The 21,141-nt window shown below is 38.9% G+C and overlaps 1 protein-coding gene across 1 annotated transcript in view; it reads left to right on the top strand.

Annotated features, from left to right (window-relative positions):
• SETBP1 (SET binding protein 1) overlaps nucleotides 1–20,296 on the top strand; it is a 492,043-nt gene extending 471,747 nt beyond the window's left edge. Inside the window, 2 exon segments of the mRNA XM_043979100.1 lie at nucleotides 19,314–19,777; nucleotides 19,779–20,296. Of these exon segments, the coding sequence (XP_043835035.1) occupies nucleotides 19,314–19,777; nucleotides 19,779–19,931 (617 nt within the window). The 3' untranslated portion in view covers nucleotides 19,932–20,296.
• Nucleotides 20,297–21,141: the final 845 nt, after the last annotated feature.

The raw sequence follows: 21,141 nt of genomic DNA, 5'->3' as shown, positions 1-21,141 counted from the left end.
CCCGAGTTCAGATTAGGCCTTACTAGCTGTGTGACCCTGGGAAAGTCACTTAACCCCCACTGCCCCGCAAAAAAAAAAGAAAGAAAGAAAACCCCAAATGGGGTCATGAAGAGTCTGAACAAGAACAACATTTTGACTTCTAGTGTTCTTTCCCCTATACTGATTCTACCAATCTTCTATCAATATCTTATTTTGTCTGAGGCCATAAGGTACATTTTTTTACCAGGGTCACTTCTCTCTCTCCTCCATTATATTTCCTTAAAGTCCTAGTGAGCGCACATCAGTCTCACCCTTCTCTGACTATCTATTATACTAGAAATCAGCAAATATTTGTTAAATGATGCCTGTGGCTAGACTCTGCTAGGCACTATAAGAAACACAAAATTTTAGACAAAGACAGGGTTCCTGCCCTCTAAGAGTGTATCATCTACTTCTGGATATAGACCTAAAGAAGTTTTTTTTTTTTTTAATTAAATACAGTTTACACTGTTGTCTTAGATTGTTATTTAAAGTCTTAAGATGTCACAAGGCAGTGCATGTTTTATTGGCAAGTGAATTGTACAGTTAGTAATTAAAGTCAGAGTTCAGAGATAGGAGAAATCATTTTAGGTTGAAATGTATTCCCAAGTGCCATTGAATCAATGAAATCTTTATTAAAAAAAATCTTTATTAAATATCTACTATGTGCCAGGGACTGCAGATACATAGACACATAATCCCTGCCTTCAAGGGGCTAATTTTTTTCTGTGGGAGCAACACATATATTTTCAAGTATTATAACAATAATAATAATAATAAATAGGAATTTTAGCTTTCAAAATGCTTTGCAAATATTATTTACTTTTATCCTCATAACAACCCTAAGATGGAAATGCTATTATTACCCTCATTTTACAGTTGAGAAAACTGAAACAGACACAGAGGCTAAGTGACTTGGCCAGAGTCACACACCCGGTAGTGTCTGAAACAAGATTTGAACTCGGGTCTCCCTGACTCCAGGTCTAGTGTTCTGTCTACTATACCACTTAGATGACAATTTAAAAAATATTTTTAAAAATATAGAAATACAAGATAATTTGGAGAGTGTGGTACTAGCAGCAGCTGGGAATATCAGGAAAGGCCTTGTGTAGAAGTAAAATTTGAACTGAACTTTAAAGAAAATTGAAGATTCTAAGATTTAGAAGAGAGAAAGATGTACATGGCAGGAATAGGGAACAGCCTATACAAGGGATGGAGACAGAAGATGGAGTGTCACATGGGAGGAATGGCAAGCAGGCCAGCTTGGCCAGATTGTAGACTTTAAATGTGAGAGGCATTTTATTTGACCCTAGAAGTAATAGGGAGCCATTGTTGTTTTTTGAGAACTAGAGTGACATAATCATACCTGTATTCTCAGAAAATCACATTGGCAGTTGTGTGGGATGGAGCAGAGAGGAGAGGGACTTGAGACAAGGAGACTGATGAAAGAAGCCATGCCAGCAATCCTCCTGAAAGGTGATGGGGGGGTCACATAGTTAGGCACTGGCAGAGCTGGAGTTAGGGCAAAAGTTGCTTGACCTTTCCCTTCCCTGACCCATTTGCCACAATGCCCCCACTGTCTTAAATTGTTCTTGACATGTTTAATGCATGTTAGCCTTCTCCCTGTGGCTATACTTTAAGCTTCTTTTAGGCAGTCACCTCACTTTCCCCTTTCCCTTTATGCACATTTTCCACATAAATGAATTCATGATTGATTCAATCAATCTCTCTTCTATACAATAGTTTTCTCCTTCCTATCAAACAGAAAACAAATCCTACCTTTCTCTTTATGATCTTTCTAAAATGGGAAATCCTTTTTTAAAAAGTCTTTTTTTTAATGTATCTTGGGATTCTATTCTATTGGCTCCTCTTCTGAAACAGAAAACCAGAAAAAGGCTTCAGTCTTTTCCCTCCTTTACCCAGTGTTTCCTCATATTGGCTAAGCTTTTTTTCCTCTTCACTTCCTTCCCATGTTCCCTCTAGGAAATATTTAGTTGCCAGGCCATTTATTCCAAAGAGAGCTACATTTTGCTTTGTAGTATGGCCAACCTTTTGGTCACAAACTTGACTTACGATAGTGGGGAGACATCCTTGAGAGCCAGATGGACATATCTGAATACTCTGCACAGGCCTTTCTTAAGGTTTCATGTCATATTGCCAGGGGTCCAGCCACTTCAGCAGCTGTGTGGAGGATGGATTACACAAGGGAGAGATTTGAAGCAGGGAGACAAATTAGGAAGATCTTACTGTTCAAGGGGCAACTAGGTGGTGGGTGCAAAGGATAGAATGCCAGGCCTGGAGTCAGGAAGACTCATTTTCCTGAATTCAAATCCAGTCTCAGACACTTACCAGTCATGTGAGCCTGGGCAAGTTAGTCATCTCTGTCTCAGTTTCCTCATCTATAAAGTGAGCTGGAGAAGAAAATGGCAAACCATTCCAGTATCTTTGCCATAAAATGGACTCACAAAGAGTCAGGCAGGACTGAAAATGACTAAACAAAACAAAAACTACTGTACTATGGGAGAAACTTGGTGGGGAGGGGTTCACATGACTAATCACTAGCAGACCTAGAGTTTTGATACAAGTAGAGACCGAAAGTTTGCTGGTGCCTGGTAATGCCAACTTTGTAAGATTTCCAATAACATGATCATGAATATTTGCCATTGATGGGGCCCAAGACCTAATCATAAAAGATGGCAGAACCCCAACCCAAACCAATTTGCTCATCATCCACAGAAACAGCAGGGCCGCCTGACTGGTCCTGCAAGCTGTGGTGGAGGGTCTTTTCATGTATGCTATTTGGAGGCCCTGCATCTGGAGCAGCAGGTCAGTGTTGGGCCCTTAGTATCAGAAGACAATTTGGTAGCTTTGGGGCTTTTCTAGATTTTCAAGGCTGGCTTCGTTTGGTACCCAAACACTTGAATTCCTGGCTTTTGTCTTCCAGAAGTCACCAAAGTGAAGTGATTTGGGGCTTACATATGGAAAATGCATTTTGTTGTGTAATTAATGAGAAGCAGCCTTTGGAAAACTGGCGATCCAGGCCCTTATTTATATGAGCGCATATGTCTGCGTTTTGTTTATGACTCACTCTCTTACTCCTTGCATTGTAACTGGTTTGTTTATTCTAACTTTTCACAGAATCCAAGCCACATGGTGCTATATGAGCCAATAATTTATAGTCTCTAAAAGGAAAAGATGATGAATGAGCTTTTTCCTCTTAAATTGTCAAATCTCAGACTGAGGAAGGAGAGTTTGTTGCCTTGGGGCTGTCCAAACTTTATGTTTGAATGATGTTAAAGCAATAACTTTTTTCCCCACTACTGCTTGTGTGTTTAGAACTTAAATATGTAATGGCCAAGAACTCACCCCACCCCCTCTTCCCCCAATAAACTTTACTATAAATCCCAGCTGCCTTTGAGGCTGGGTTTTTTTGTTTTGGTTTGGTTTGTATTGGTTTGGTTTGGTTCTTAGGATTTTTTTTCTATCCAGACATTTGATGGTGATGATGATAAAGAAGGAAGAATGTTCCATTTTTTTTAAAGAAATCTATTAGGGTCTGATACCTGATTAATTCCTAAGTACGTTGCATTTTCAGAACAGAATATTTTTTCAAGGCTAGAAATGCAGGATAAACTTGTTTCCTTCCTCCATTCTGTTGTTTTCTAGTGGCTTAAGGTGGGGATTTTGACACAGGGAATCAATGGTCAGTTCTGCCTCTAACTCACCATGTGACCTTGGGCAAGTCACCTCACCTTTAGGAGCCTAGTTTTCTTCATTTGTAAATGGAGAGGGGTTGAGATTGGTGCTAAGACCCCTGTTCATCTCCAGCACTCTATTTTTGAACTCTTCTACAAAAAAAAAAAAAAGATAGGCTAGTAGGATTCATTAGTTTTATTTTTCAGATGAGGAAACTAAGGTTTGCAATGCTTTCTTAAGTGCCTCTTAACACCTCTAGATTCTAAATTCAGACTTCATGAGGTTTTCACCAGGCTTCAGATTCTGTTGGAGTATATCAGGCCCCATTCCACATGCAGAAGCATACTATAGCTAGTTAGTACCTCACTAAAGTGTAATAGCCAAGTGAGTCCAAAAGGATTAGCTCAGAAAGGTCAGGAGATGATAAAAGATAGGACTTGGCATTTTTACAAAGTATTTTCCCCATTACTACCCTTTGAGGTAAGTAGTAAAAGTATTATTATCCCTATTATATAGATAAGGAAACTAGGAACATGGAGATAAAATTACTTAGCCAAGGTCACATGGCTAGCAAGAGACAGATCCCAGACTCAAATGTAAGTCTTCTCACTCCATCCACAAGGTTGTTTCCACTACACCACACTGCCTGAGCTTAGGCTCTGTACAGACCCATTTTAGACCTGATTAATTTTGAATTGGAGCACTTTCTATAAATTCTCATGTCTGGAAAATTTGTGGAAAAGCTCAAAAGATAACTGTGCAGTGGATAAAGCACCGACCCTGGATTCAGGAGTACCTGAGTTCAAATCCGGCCTCAGATACTTGACACTTACTAGCTGTGTGACCCTGGGCAAGTCACTTAACCCCCATTGCCCTGCAAAAAAACCCCAAAAGATAACTGTGGGCTGATTGAAACAAAGTCCTATTCATTTGGATGTAAAGATATGAGTCCTTCCTTGAAAACCACAGAAAACACATGCAGGCTTTTCCACCAAGGGAGAAGAACCACCTCTGGATTAAAGGAACATGCCATTTATATTTCTAGTCACATAACAGAAATAGCATCTTCTCTATCACTCATAGAAAGAACTCTGCTTTGCACCAGTACATAAATTGATTTAAAAAAAAAAAACTAATCTAGTAGTACATCCATCTCCTTTCCAGGCAGAAATAAAGATGTTTGTCATTTTTTTAAAGTATTTTCTTTTCTCCTTACCCCTTCCCATACCCTGTGGTGTCAATACCTCACTGGTCTTTTTTTAAAAACATAAAATATCTTTAGCATCCAGAAGAATGATTGTATGCATTTGATAACTTGGATCTGGTCCCGAAAAGGAATTAAAGAACCGTGATTAGCTGGTACAGACAGAATAAAATATAACTCTTTAGGGAACTGCCTACATATTTGAATACTTTTTTTTTTTTGCTAGTGACACAATCAAGATTGAAAATTATCACTACAGATTTGAGCTCAGGATCAGACACCAAAAGGTTAAATGAAAGGATAAAGGTAAAATCCTACATTTAGGTTTGAAAAGTTCAATTGCCTAAGTACAGGATAGGTAAAATGGTTCATGTGAAAAAAAGCCCTGAGGACTTTGGTTGACCCTAAGCTCAACATAAGTCAGCAATGTAATAAAACATTTAAAAAGCTAACAAAACCTTGGCCTATATTAATATAATGTCCAGAACAAGAGCAATAATAGCCCTGCTTGATTTTGTGATAATTACACCACACTACATCTGTAGTATGGTGATCAATTATGGTTACTTTGCTTTAGGAGGAACATCGATAATTTAGCCAGCATCCAAAGGAAATTGGTGAGCATGTAGAAATCACGTCCTGTGAAAGAAACTGGCAATATTTAGCCTCAAAACGAAAATAGTAAATGGAAGCAGCAGCTGTCACTAACAAAGAAAAATGTTCAGAGCTGTAGCTGTTTCTCTCAAGAGTCACAGGATCATGGAATATTACAGCTGAAGGTACCTTAGAAATAATCAATTTTAGGGGATCTCGTGCCAGAAGACAGGACTTGGGCCTGTTTGAAGCCCTTAGTAGTGATACTATGTAGTTCTTTTATTTTGCTTTTTTTTTCCCCACAAGTTTTGTGAAGAGAAACAAAGATTTAGATAATAAAATGTAAGCTTTTGAGAGCAGGGAGTTTTTTGTTTGTTTTTATTTGTTTGGGTTTTTGTTTTTGATTACCCAACACTTAGCCTGGAACCTAGGAAATGCTCAATAAATACTTCTCAAATTGTGTTGACTAGTAGTAATACAAACGCATTGGTTCTGCAAACTGAAAGCACTGATGTAATTGTAATTTGAATCCAAAATCATCTTTTATAGATGAAGAAACTGAGGCATAGAGAGATGAAGTTACTTCTACAAAGTTAGTAACAGCCAGACCTAAAACCCAATTAGTTCCCAATTTATTGCTCCTTTGACACTATATTTTGCCTTCAAATGTGTGTAGGTCTGCCAAAGATTTTAATGGGGAGAGAATAGATACTTTTCTGTGTTCCTCCAGAGGGCTGAACTAAGACCAAAGTAGAAAATTGTAGGGAGGCAGATCTCAGTTCATAAGGAACAACTTTCTTGCATTTCAGAGTGTTCAGTCAGGCATGACATAGAAGGGGTTCCGAACTTCCCTGTGACTCAAGGACCTCTAGTATCCCTCTCAACACCAAGCCTCTAAAGATCTATAATCTCTGCTGTTGTTGGGTATTCAGACTCTCCTCTGATCCTTTTCTTCTTACCAAATCTTGCAAAATAGTCTGCTCTAGGAAAGAATTGTTTACAGGAAAGCTTCTCTCAAGCTCTTCCTTGAATTAAGATGCTACTATTCATCCTCATTCAACAAACAACTTTGTCTTATAGTGCTTTATATAGATCATAGGATTTAGCACCGGGTCTCATAAGCTATTTGATGCAATCTTCTCCTTTATAGATGAGGACACTCAAGTGTATGTATCTCTTTTTATTTTTCACAATTACCCTGTGAAAATAAGGCAGGATAGGAATCAGTTTTACTTTACAAATGAAGAAAGGGAGACCTATGATCCTTCCATAAATAACTTCTTCCTCATAATGGTAATACAACTTGAATATACACCTACAGTTGACTACTTCAGTATTAATTGCCTCAGCCTCTTAACGGGAGGGCAAATTACTCCAAACTGAAATATTTAAATGAGTTATCAAGGAGATAAACATAAGTAATAAAATGCATAAGTAATAAAAACCATCCAGGGGACCAAATGAGGAAATCAAACAGTGTCATACCCCGAGTCCTGGCATTGACAATGGGATGTGGGAATGAATTCAAGAGATAGTTTAGGGCTCTGGTTTTTGTACTGTTTTCATTTCAGCCTGAATCTTGACAATTAGGAAAGCTCTTCATTAGCCAACAATAGTTGGAAATCATCTAATTATTTAAGGAACAATATCTGTGGCTCATGGTGGAGCTCTGCTACATTTTGGGTGTCATGGGGGGGGGGGAGTCGGAATAATGGGTGGAGTCTATTAAAATGACATTTATTTGGGATAGGTATAACATTTTGTGCCTGTGTTCAAAATAACCAAAGTGGGGCAGCTAGGTGGTGCAGTGGATAAAGTACTGACCTTGGATTCAGGAGAACCTGAGTTCAAATCCAGTCTCAGACACTTGACACTTAACTAGCTGTGTGACCCTGGGCAAGTCACTTAACCCTCATTGCCCTGCAAAAAAACAACAACAACAAAATAACCAAAGCTCAAATCTAGGATGAAAAAGGTTGCTAGATAACAATTCAGATAAACATCTAAGTTTTAGTTGGTGTCAGACTTTGGACGAGTCAAGAGTACAATGTGCTTGGAAAAAAAGAGGATGCATTTTTGGGGAGGTATCAGTCCTGTGCTGGAGTTAAGACTGAACTTGGATTGTTATATTCAGTTTCACTAATGAATATTGGCACAAAAATGTTAAATAAAATCTTAGCAAAGAGACTATAACAGTATATCTAAAAAATTATTCATTATGACCAAACTGGATTTATCCCAGGGATGTAAGGATGGTACAAAATTAAGAAAGCAATTAGTATAATTAATCTATAAGCCACAAAAATAACAAAAACCACATTAATTATGTCAACAGATGGGGAAAAAAACCTTTGAACAAAATATAGCATTTACTTCTCTTAAAATTCTTAAGGAGTATAGGGTCAAAATGGCCCATCTTTAATATGATAAAGGGTGCATCTCTAAAATGAGCAGCTACCATTATTTAAAATGGAGAAAAACTGGAAGTATTTTGCTGTTGATTGTTGCTTTGGGGGGGGGCAGGGCAATGAGGGTTAAGTAACTTGCCCAGGGTCACACAGCTAGTAAGTGTCAAGTGTCTGAGGCCAGATTTGAACTCAGGTCCTCTTGAATCCAGGGCCAGTGCTTTATCCACTCTACCACCTAGCTGCCCCTACTTTTTTTTCTTTTAAAATTACTTTTACTTCCCAATGATTTCTTCTCCACGCCCACCAATAGAAATCTCCCTTCTAACAAAGAAGTACAGTCAAACAAAGCAAACTAACACATGAGCCATGCCTAAAAATACATGTTGCCCTACCATACCTATTATCCACCACCTCTTTACTGATAAGCCAGAAGAATGTTCCACCATCAAGTCTTCTGAAATTATAGTCACATCATTGATCATGGTTCTGAAGTCTTTAAATATTTTCCCATTATATTATTATGCCGTGATAGAAATTATATTTCCACTCTGTTCACCTCTCAGTTCATATGAATCTTCCCAATTTCCTATGAATCCTTCATTTTTGAAATGTAAAACTTTCTTAATAAAAAAATGAATTAAACATGGATGTTGCTGCTATACAGAATTAATTGGCATAGTTCTAGAAATACTAACTATAGAAAGGGAAATAAATGGAAGGTATAAACATCAACAAAAAAAGAAACAATAAATCCTATTTGCAGATGTTTTGGTTTACTTAGAAAACCCTGGAGAATCAGTAATGAAACTATTTGAAGCAATTCATAATTTTAGTAATTATTGCTATTATTTTAACTAACATTTATAAAGCATTTTTATGTTTGCAGAGTGCTTTACATTTTACCTCATTTGATCCTCCCAATAACCCTGTGAGGTAGATGCTATTATTATCCCTTATTTTACAAATGAGGAAACTCAGGCTAATGGAATTTAAATTATTTTCCCAGGGTCATAGAGCTAGTAAGAGTCTGAGGTGGGATTCCAACTCATGTCTTCCTGATGCTATATCTAGCATTCTGTCCATTATACCAAACTTTCAAAAGTAAAGTAGCAAGGCCAAAATTCACAAAATCATAAACAATTCTATGCAGTGCTAACAAACAAACAAACAAAAAAAAAAAACAAAGTAAAATGACAAAAGTTTTCAAATCAAAATATCACATTGAATTCAGGGTTACACATTTTCAGAATGACACCAATAGTAAGGAGAGAGACTGTGACAGCAAAGAGGACTCCAAACCATTATATGTGTGGAAGCAGTTGAGAAAACTCATGTTGTTTAGCTCATAGAAAAGAAGCCTTAGGTAGATACGTAAGAAATATCTTCTCCCTAGGGTAACATGGGTAGAGCTGAAGGGCAATTTATTATATGTAGTTGCAGATAGCAGAACCAGAACCAAAGACTGGAAGGCACAGGTTCATTATAAAGGAGAGCTTTCTTATGAGAGCTGCTCAGGAATGGAATAGACTGTCTCCTAAGGGAACTATAGTCTGTAAATCTGCAAACTAAGGCTGAAAATACTGCTTGTTATCTGTGTGTAGCAAAGGTTCATGCATTGAAATGGGCATTTGAATAAGATGACCTTATAATCTCTAAAGTTTTCTATTTTATGCCATACCTATGAACAGTTACCAATATATTTTCCCCTCTTTCCCTTCCTCAATTATACAAACCAACTGTTTCTTCTCCCCATCATGGTCATAAATACCTCTAGGCTTCCCTGATTATGGTGAGAAATTAGCAAGACAGGATGAGAAAGACTAGGTCAACATTATATGGAGGATATTTTCATAATTTAATTTAACATATTTCACAATACATTTCAATACATGAAAGCAGTTGGCCTTGACTTTGCTGTACTCGAAGCCTTGATTAGTAAAGAGTAGCTTAAAGGGATACATTCAGAGAATTTTTAAATAATCAAAGGATCAATCAAGATTTTTCTTAAAATCCCACTTTACATTGTTCAAATATTATATTAATTACACCAAGGACAATATTAAGAGCAGAAAGGAAATATAACCACAGGAGGGGAGGGGGGATGGTGAAGGTAAGAGAGAAGGAGTGGAGAACAACACAAACTCCCAGATCATGGTAACCTTTGATCAGACAGAAGTATTTTAAAATGTGAGACCAGTTGACCTTGGCCTTGTTGATCTTGAGAACTCAAATCCCTGGAAGGAAGAATTAACTTTCTCAGTAGAAGCACATAATAGAATTAAGTAGCCTAAGAATTTTAGAGATATACAAGAAAAGTTTAAAATCCTTCAGTATGGCCCTCAGTAGGATTCATGTGTCAAGCAGAACATTTTGTGTTTTCTTTTCAAAAGGAATATTTGACAAATGAAACTTTGGCTCTTATTGTTTTACTCACCTACCCAAAGCAGGGGAAAAAACCAGGACATATATGAAGATGAGGTTTCAGTCCCAATTCATTTCAAGGAGTAGTGATTGAGAAGCCCCTCTACAATGAGTGTTTGGGGCATAGTAGGTATACTTTATTCATAGACCCCAGACATGGAGAAGGGCCACAAAAGTGAGTGGACCATAAAAGACACAGAAAACCCAGTATGCGTTTAGTCACCTTTTGTGGTTGTTGTTGCTATTTAGTTGCTTTTCAGTCATGTCTGACTTTTTGTGACCCTTTTTGGCATTTCCTGGGCAAAGATACTGGACTGGTTTTTCATTTCTTTTTCCAGCTCATTTTACAGATGAGGAAACTGAGCGAAATGGTTAAGCAACAATTTGAACTCAGGAAGATGAGTTTTCCTGATTCTAGGCCTGGTAATCTATCCATTGTGCTACCCAGCTACCCCCTAGTTAACTGTGTACTACAATCTTTAAGAGAATGTTAAAACTATGGAAAGGCTAGATGTGAACCCAAGCCTGCTCTGTAATTCACAAGGAAATTTAAAGTACAGGCAGCGTCTAAAAGATTATATGAATTGTAGGTTTGTCAAGCAACGAGTTCACAGTTTGCCTCATGCTCTCCTAATTATTCTTGAAAACTAATGAAGAACAGGCTATATATCAGAAGATTAGAGAGGAGAGAAAGCAAATATGGAATCAATCTCCCAATAAGAGCCTAGAAATTACTATCCAGCAAAGGAACGATTTGAGGAAAGAAAATCTGCAAGCATTTAGAGGACAGTGAAACCCTGAGCAGTGAGGAGAATGATTTGTAAAGAATAAATCCTGCCAAACCAATGGTTGCCCCTTTGCACTTGAATTTCCTTCCAAAGCGCTATCCGGAGTAAATGTTTCACAGAGTACTGCACCAAGTGACTGGGCACAATGGTATTTGTATGAATTTGCAGAGAACACCCCAAAGAGAGAGTGAACATGGAAACAAGAGTCATTTAGATATTCTAGGCTATAAAGGACTCTAGAGATTATCTAATCCCAAGAAGAGGAAATGACTTACCCAAAATCACACACCTAGCCATTGAGAATGCCAGGATTAGAAACTAGGTCCCCTGCCTACTAGATCAGTGTTCTTTCCATTATTCCATCCTGTTAGGCCTCCTCATGTCCTTTTGACTAGAGACAGGAAATGAGGAACAAGCTCAGGTGATGGAATGCTTTGCTGGATGGCTTTGCTGGATCTGATCACATCTCTGATCATCTTTTGGTCGCTCAGTTCTGTGGTAGGCTGCATGGGAGTACTAGAACAACACTAGCTATGAACTAAGAGAGACAGAGACAACCCCCCTCCTAAACACCACAGTGATAAGGGGAGAAGGGGAAGATGGCCTAAGATCAGAATTGCAGGAGTATTCATCCCATACCTCCCAGCCTCTACCAATCTTCCCCCAGTGATGATTCCCTCCATTTCTACCATAACATCCCTTTGCCTCATGAAACACTCTCTCACTTCTATGTTCTTTTACCAGAGGTGATAGATTGGATAGAGTGCTGGGCCTGGGTTCAGAAGGACCTGAGTTGAAATCTAGCCTCAGATACTTGCTATGTGACCCTGACCTGGCTTCTGTCTGCTTTGGTTTCCTCCATTGGAAAAAGGAGACAATAGCATTTCCTTCCAAGGTTGTTGTGAGGATCAAATGAGATAATATTTATAAAAGACTTAGTACAATGCCTGGAACAAAATAAATATTTGTTTGCTTCCTACCTTCTTTTCATGCTTCCCTTCCTCCTTCTCTCCTTCCTCCCTTCTTCCTTTCCCTCCTTCTCTTTCCTCCTCCTTCCTTTCCTTTATTCCTTCCTCCTTCCCTGCCTTCCTTCTTTCCTTCTTTTATTCCCTCATCCCTCCCTCCCTTCCTCCCTTCTTATAATGACTGCTTTATGCCCCCACAAAACTATCTGTACGACAGCTGTTGCATTCTTACCCCAGACATTCCCAAATATTTCAGCAAAACTGAATCCCTCTCTACTCCCTTCAAACAAATCCCATAGTAGCCGTAGGTTTTCAGGAATAGCAGTCAACCCAGGAGAATTTGTCCTGGCTTCCCCTCCCAGCCCTACAGTACCTCATTGACCCAAAGAAATTGACACATGCATGACACATTTACATGGAGAGAGGAATAGGAAAGATAAAGTTTGGCAAAGCCTAACTAAGGACAAAGTTAAATTCAAGATTAAAGAAAAAATTCTGAAAATAGTAAAAGTCTTTCATCTTATAGGATGGCACAATAAACTTTCAAATAAGGAAATAGCCTCTATGGTCTTTCAAGGTCTCTTCTGCCCAACTTAGCTAGGTGAGTCTATCCTAATGCCATGTCATGCAGAAAGTTATCTTAGAGAAGAATTTATTAATCTGAGCTCCACAGATCCTCTTAGTATGCCAAGGATGGATTTCAAGGAGTCTATAAACTTTGATGAGAAAAAAAATACATCTGACCTTTGGTTTTCTTTGAATCTTATTATTTTATTAATTTAAAAATATTCTTTTGAGGAGTCCTCTGGCTTCACCAGACTGCCCAAGAGTCCGTGACACACAAAAGCATGTGAAGAACATGTGTTCTAGACTAAGACTGAGGGTGTAAAGGAGGAAAAACGTTGGATGAAGAATTTCCACCCCACCTGATACTGAGGCTGGTTGTTTCCCCTCTTTGTAACCATTTTTGGACTATCAAACTGCATAAAAGAGAAGCAGTAAGGCATAGTGGGTATAGGATAGGCCTTGGAGTCAGGAAAACCAAGGGTCAGGTCTAGTTTCTGAAATATATTTGAAGACTGGCAAGTCAATTAACCTCTCAGTGCCCCCAGGCAACTTTCCAAGACTAGTAAAGCTGAATTAGTAGAGGGACTTGCTATACTGGGAGATCCAGTATATACTGTTGAAATCACAGATCTGCACATATACACATGTGCACACAAATGGATAAAATTGGAAAATGATTCGATATCACAACTTAACTGCCCCAACACACATACACATTTATATACACAGAATGGCCCAATATTTTTATAGGCTATTTAGGTAGAAGATGTCTACCTGGTATGTGAGACAATCTACCTTTGAATGAAAACTACTGGAGGGAAGGAGGATAGGGAAGTTGGGGGTGAATATTTGTGCTAGAATAATACCACTAAAGAAATTCCTTATACTTGAAGTTGGTACCTTTGTTGGTTTTAAAGTCACTGTACTGGCAGTTTCAAAAACTCAATCTTAAGCTGTATTAGATACTATATTTAAAGAAAGTCGGTGTTTACACTGGTCTGATGCCACCTATTAAAAAATTAACTCAGGTAAAATTTTTTTTAAAAAAAATATATAAAACAAAAGAAAACAAAAAATTAACTCTGAAATGTTACCATTTTTACCTCGAAAAACTCACTCGAGTTTTGTTCAGTTTGGATCTTTAGAACTGATTTTAAAGATCTTACTTGTATCATACACTACCCCTGTAAGACTTGCCAATGGTAATAAAATCTGACCTGACCAATGGAACCTGGAGCGAGCAGCCAAACAAAAGTTTACTGTTCCCCAGGCTTTAAAAGGAGCTCTGCATGGCCAGCTGTGCTTGGCATGGAAGGAGTGAGGTGAGTAACATGAGGGGTTATTCGACTGGCCTTGTCTGAGTTTACCCATATGGAAGTGAGGATAGATTGTAGAGATCCAGCATCCTCGCCCGTTGTAAATCCTACCCTGCTTCCAAACAACTTTGTTCAGATATTTGTTGTGCTTTTTCACTATTGAGTGAAACGAGAAAGGAAGCAACAAACCACAATTCTAAAATGAATCACATTTGTTTCCCTCCTATGGGGTTTAAAAGTACTATGCAGCCTATATTAGGCTGTGTTAAGGGTTGCCCCATCTGGGGAAATTGCTACCTATAGTGAGGACAAGTTGTTGACTGAATCATATCTCAAAGGAATGGGCATTGTGAAAATGGGACTCCTGAGACTGAGTGTGTTGCATGCTTGTGTGTGTATACTGTTAAAGGAGATGATACAATGGCATGGGGAAGGGGGGGGGCATCTCTTCTGCTATATCTTAAAGCTATTCCCACTTTATGGTTTCCGTACTTCAAAACAAAACAGTTCTGAGGGCCATTTAGTGGCTGGAACAGAGGACTTCCTGAGTCAGACAATCTTGGCCCATAAAATGGAGACGCATCTGGTCACTGAGACATGAAAAGAGCCCTTTCCAAAGAACAGCCTAGTGGCTGGAGTGTAAATGAATCAGAAACACCTGGTTGATATTTCCCTTGAAGTCCACAGAGGATGAGCTGCTTAAGGAGGACGTGGTTAAGGTGGACATTTTCTGAGGTTTGACTGGCCCAGAGCATTTGAAGAAAATTGAAAGGCACATGGATGCTCACTAAAAATCCAGTGCCCTGCTGATCAGCCTTCACTTGAGTCATTGAAAAAAATGAAAGGAATATGTGTTCTTTCTAACACATCAGGATGAATTAGCTTCTCACTACTGGTATGCAATTGAGATATAAAGTAGAGTGTTAGCTTATATGGAATTGCCATGAAAGCTAGTTGATATGAAAGCCTATGTACCATTATTTTAATTTAAACAGTATTTACTGATCACCTACTATGTACTTGAGGTGATAGAAGATGGTAATTATACCCTATGTTTATTGTTATGGTTTTCATAATATTTTCACCTCCACTCTCTCCTTATGATCTTGACAACCCACCATGTGAGGTAAACAGGGCAAGTATCACTTCCCTTTGGGGCAGCTAGGTGGAACAGTGGACAGAGCACCAGGCCTGGATTCAGGAAGACTCATCTTCCTGAGTTCAAATCTGGCCTCAGACACTTACTAGCTATGTGACCCTGGGCAAGTCACTTAAGTCTGTTTGCCTCAGTTTCTCATCTGAAAAATGAGCTGGAGAAGGAAATGGCCAATCACTTCAACATATTTGCCAAGAAAACACCCCAAAAAGGGATCACAAAGAGTCAGGCACAACTGAAAAACAACAACAAATTATCCCCATTGTTAAGATGAGAAAATTGAAATTTAGATAACTCAGATAACTTTCCCAGGGTTATAAAGTTAGTAACTGACAAAACCAGGATTCAGATCTAAATTTTTCTGACTCTCATGCTCCGTGTTTCAGTGTTTTGACTTAGTTTACTGTGATAAGCTATGATACATACCCTCTGCTATTTTATTTATCATATAGCTAGGCAGGAAAGATGTACACATGAACTACACCAATATAGAGTATGTTCCAAAAGTCTTAGTGCATTTTTAAGCTTTTAAAACTTCAGTAGTTTAAATGCAACAAACTTACAAAAAATCTAAAAGGTTAATTATTTAAATCTTAAAATATTGATGTTTCTTATTAAAATTCAACATTACCACTGTCTTTATGCTATACATTGCTCTGCTCAGTTTTTGAACTTTGTAAAAGCTTTCATCAGCTACTGTTTAGTGACTAAATAGATTGCATTTACAAACAAAGCCTTAAGATCATGCAAAGAATGAAGCTGTCATGCATATATAGCAGTTTTGACATGACCCCACAAGAAAAAGTCTAATGGAGATAGATCAGGTAATGAGGAGACCAGGAAAGAGAACTTCCTGAGAAATTGTCCTCCAGAAATTGTCACACATACAACGAATAATCACAGAGTGCCCCGTCTTGTTAAAATGTAAATTAATTTTTTTCAGAATTCACAAAAACCAAGTAGAAAATAAATTGAAATAATTAAACTGTCAAATTATGCTTTTATAAGTTTATAATATACTTCTGAAGTTATTAAAGCTTAAAAGTGCACTAAGACTTTTGGGACACCTGTATAATCAGGTGTTGAGCAGAATATGATTGAGTGCTGGAATAGATGAAAAGCACAATGTAGAAAGGGGAGATGGCTTTTTTTTAAATAACCACATTTATTGTAAGTAAATGTGCTATGAGAGTTCCACAAAGGAAAATGAAACTCATTCAGATTTGGTATTGGGGAGAGCACAGAATGACAGAGTATCTTTAAGAAAACCCACGTAATTGAAAAAAAAAACAAACAAACCATAGCCAAGGTTGGATTAATGTAACTCCTTAGGGTTACTACTTTAATGGATAGATAAGAGTGACTGCCCATCATCATAGCAGCTATTTGTGTCATACTTAGAGAAACTTTGTGGTACAGTGGCATGAGCAATGGATTTGGAAGTGAATGGATGACCTGGGTTCAGATCCTGGATCTATCTGCATACAAACTGTGTTGTCTTGGGAAAGTCATTTTACCTCTCTGGGCCTCAGTTTCCTTGGATGTAAAATGAAAGGGATGAACAAGGTGATGACTAAAATTGCCTTCAGCTCTAAATTAATGTTCCTCTGTGCATAAAAACACTGATCTCTTAATCACTTTAAGCATAACCTTGTTGGTACCATTGATTTCATTCTTAATAGACAGTGAAACTGTAGGATTCATCCGGATTCTTGTGTCTATTACAAATTCATAATGAAAGGAGACTTTATTGGTGAGGTTTTATAGTGCCTCTCTATGTTTCTATCAGGACATTTTAAAGTGCCTCTTTCTTAATATGGGTTGTCAAAAAGCAAAAATCCACTCTCAAGAACATGCAGTTGTGGATCTAGCAAGCTCAGAGATATCATTTTCTATTTTCCATGCCTCTATCTCCGCCCCGCCCCCACAATGGCTCATTTTCTCTGCTCCTTAAAGGCTTCTCATCCAACTCTTCTATTCAAATAACTGCCTACAAAGTTATGGATGGATTGCTTTATCCAGTGGTTTTTTCCTCATTCTTCATCCTTCCTAATTACTCTGCTGCTTTTGATCCTATAAACTATCCCTTCCTCCTAGATACTTTCTCTTTGTTTCTTACACAGTTCTCTTCAGGTTCTCATCCTACCTCACTGGGCACTAATTTTCAGTCTCTTTTTTGGGTTCATCTGTATTTTGTGACTATATGTAGAGAGGTCTCCGAAGGCTCTGAAATAAGCCATCTCCTCTTTTCTCTTTACACTCTTTCCCTTGGTGAGTTCTTTTGTTTTCGAGGGTGCAATTGTCATCACTATGTAGGTGACTCCTCAACCTATAACCAGAGCCCTAAACTAACTCTTGAATTCATTCCCACAGCTCCAGTCACTGGCCATCTCCTTTGCAATGTCCCATTGGCACCTCCACATTTCCAAATGTACCTCATTTTCCCTACCCCCTCCTCCAAACATCTCCACTTCTGAAGAAAGCAGGTTACTTCACTAGTTACTACTACTAAGTTACAACACCAATCACCAAATTTGATACCTTATGGTCGTCCTTGATTCTTCTCTCTCCCTCACCTTACATTCAATCAGTTCCCAATCTTGTCACTTCTACTTCTATAACATCTCTTAAATCCATCTCTTTTTCTCCAAGTAGAGCCTGGTTTAGGCCCTTATTGCTTCTCACAGGGGCTCTTGTAATCATTTCTTAAATTGGCCTCCCTGTTCCTTTCCAAACTATCCTCCACAAAGCTGCCACAATAATTTTCCTAAAGGCACAAGTCTGAAAACACATCACTCCTGTGCTCAGAACCTATCAGTAGATCCATGTTGCCTCAGTGGAGGAAAAAAGCTTTTTACATGAGCATTTAAGGCCTTTACTATCTCTCCAATCTTACCTTTCTGTAAGATACCTCACCATCACACATTACAGACAGAACAAGTGGCTATTCCTTGAATCTAGCACTCTAGCTAGCTCTTCATTACACAAAATGTCTTCCATGCCTGACATGAACTTCCTTCTCACTGCTACCTCTCAGCATCTCTGCCTTCCTTCAAAGCTAAACTCAGTTATTACCTCATTCATGAAGGCAACCTTGACGTCCTTCTTCAATTGTTAAAGCCCTCACCTATTTCAAATTACTTCATGTTTTATTTCTCTGTATATAGGTTATATCCAGCCCTTCTCCCCCAAAAGAATATGGGCTTCTCAAGAGCAGGAGTTATTTCATTATTTGTATTCCCAATGCCTTGGACATCGTGACTGGCACATAGTTTATTAAGCACAAATATTTGTCACATTAATGTATGTAATGCATAAACCACAAAGAGTACTTGTGTTTTGTGCTAGGTTATACACATTGAGTTTTTAATTTAAGCTTATTTTCTCTCTCCCACTTCCCTGTTGAGAAAGAAAAAAAAAATCTTTATAACAAATTAACACAGTCAAAACAACAGATTCCCACATTAGCCGTATATAAAAAAAATGTATGTCATATTCCAAGTACTGGATCCATCCCCTCTCCGTCAGGCAGTAAAGACCTTCATCATTGTTCCTCTGGAATCCTGGTTTATCAATTCATTTACCATAGCTCTTAAATCTTTTAAAGGTGTTGGGGTTTTTAAAGGGTTCTTGTTGTATGGATTGTTCTGGCTAGGCTCACTTTTTAACTCAATCTGTCAAATTTCCCGATCTAAATTGATATTGCTTAAAAGTTTTTAGGTGAATTTTGGTTGGTTTCTTGTTATTCCTGAGGTCCATTCCACAATCAAAATGTGAGGAAGAAGTGTGTTTTAGTGGAAAGAGCCCTTAAGAGTTAGAAGACTTAGCTACATTGCAGTCCCAGCACCTCTATAACCTTAGGAAAGTCATTTAACAACTCTGGGCCTCAGTTTCCTCCATCAGCACAGTGACAAGATTGGAATAAATGATCTTTAAAACCGCTTCTATGAGCTAGGTGGCACAGTGAATATTGTGCTGGCCCTGGATTCAGGAGGACCTGAGTCAAATCTGACCTCAGACACTTGACACTTACCAGCTGTGTGACCCTGGGCAAGTCACTTAACCCCAATTGCCTCACCAAAAAAACAAACAAAAAACAAAAAACCCTTCTATGTACAAATCTCTGATTGTAACTTGAAAGCCCTAAAATCTCTGTTTGCCTTTTCTCTCTTTCCCACAGCCAGCTCATCCTTGAAGAAACGCTTCAAGAGGCGGGAGATTGAAGCAATCCAGTGTGAGGTGCGTAAGATGTGCAACTATACCAAGATCCTGTCCACAAAGAAGAACCTGGACCATGTAAACAAGATCCTGAAGGCCAAGCGGCTGCAGAGACAATCAAAGACAGGCAATAACTTCGTCAAGAAAAGGAGAGGGCGACCCCGCAAACAGCCCCTCTCATTCGACGAGGACTCCAGAGACCAAATGCCAGTGCTAGAAAAATGCATTGACCTCCCCAGCAAAAGAGGTCAAAAACCCACCCTAAACCCTTTGGTGTTGGAACCAGTGGCCAGTCAAGACACCATCATGGCGACCATTGAGGCTGTCATCCACATGGCCCGGGAGACCCCACCTCTACCACCACCCCCCTCCCCTCCTCCTCCTCCTCCCCTCCCCCTCCTCCTCCCTCCTCCTCCTCCTCCTCCTCCCTCCCCCTCCCCCTCCTCTACCACGCACACCCAGAGGTGGGAAGAGGAAACACAGACAGCAGCCGCAACAGCAACAGCAGCAGCTGGAGGAGGAGGTGAAGGCCAAGAGACACCGAAAGTCAAGAGGAAACGAAAATGAAGCCCTTCCCTAGAGTTGGGAAGGGCAAATGGGAACACAGGGGTAGGATAAACTGAGGCATTGAATATGCAAAAGAAAAGCAAGGGTGAGGGTTGGGCAGGGGAGGGGCAGGGAGGGGGTTCTGGCCACAGTCACAGACTTGCTTTTCCCTCCAGTAGTCTAATTATCAGCTTCTGGGGGAGCAAGGAAGGGAGGCACCTTCAAAGAAAACATGATGGTTTGTTTTACAGAGTTTCCCAGCTAATCAGCATTGCAAGATTGCTGTATCTTTAAGACCTAAGAGCGCAAAGAGCCCAACAGAAGAGAGCAGATGGGGCTCTTTTGTTGGCCCATCCAATCATAGAAGAACCATGCTTGATTAGGAAGAGCTCTCGGGGAGCAGGGAGGGCTAGGATGGGGGTGGGGTGGGGTGGGGTCGATAGCTATAAATCCCTCGACTGTCTTGGCTGTAATCCCTTTGATTAATTTTTATTTTGCTTTATTATATCGGTTTTAAAACCTTACTAGGCTTTGAGGTGACATCATCTTCAAGTGGCTTAAATCTTTCTATAATGATAAACTTTCTCAGTTATTCCTGGATTATAAGGTTGAGCTTCAACTATAGGCACACACCTACCTACACACACAAACACACAAACAAGATCCTTATTTTCTTTCTCATAATCACTCAGATTCTAAACTTTTTCATACAACATTTCTCCCACACCCTTTTCCTTCTCACAAACTCACCATAAACTTCATTAATTCACTTACCTTCATCACTGTAGATACACATCCGAATCAAGCAGCCCACCCATCATGAGTGCACATCCAATCACACATACATACATGCCCGCACACACTCAGAATTATGCTTCTGTTACTGTCCCTAGGAATGGTGGTGTTGTGTCATGTTTAAAGTATTACATGGATATTCAGTTATGGTAGAGCCATCTTATTCAATGATGTGGAGTGTCTGGGGATATGTTGACATATGTCAACCATGTTATTTTTATGCTTAATACATATCAGGAGAAAACAGCTAGAAACTTTTTAAAACCCCACTGCAAATGAACATGAAGATTTCACCAAAAAAAAAAAAATCAAAACCAAAATGCAAGTGTGTATCAATGCCTTGGTATGTGGTTTTCTTTGCCAATAGCTATTGAAAATTGTTGAAAAGATATACCCAAACACACCCACATATACAAAAAAAAAAAAAAAAAGACATGAAAAAGTCCATT

Source organism: Dromiciops gliroides, chromosome 1, assembly GCF_019393635.1.
Source record: "Dromiciops gliroides isolate mDroGli1 chromosome 1, mDroGli1.pri, whole genome shotgun sequence".
In the NCBI taxonomy this organism is placed as follows: domain Eukaryota; kingdom Metazoa; phylum Chordata; class Mammalia; order Microbiotheria; family Microbiotheriidae; genus Dromiciops; species Dromiciops gliroides.
This window is presented reverse-complemented; position numbering and strand designations above follow the sequence as displayed.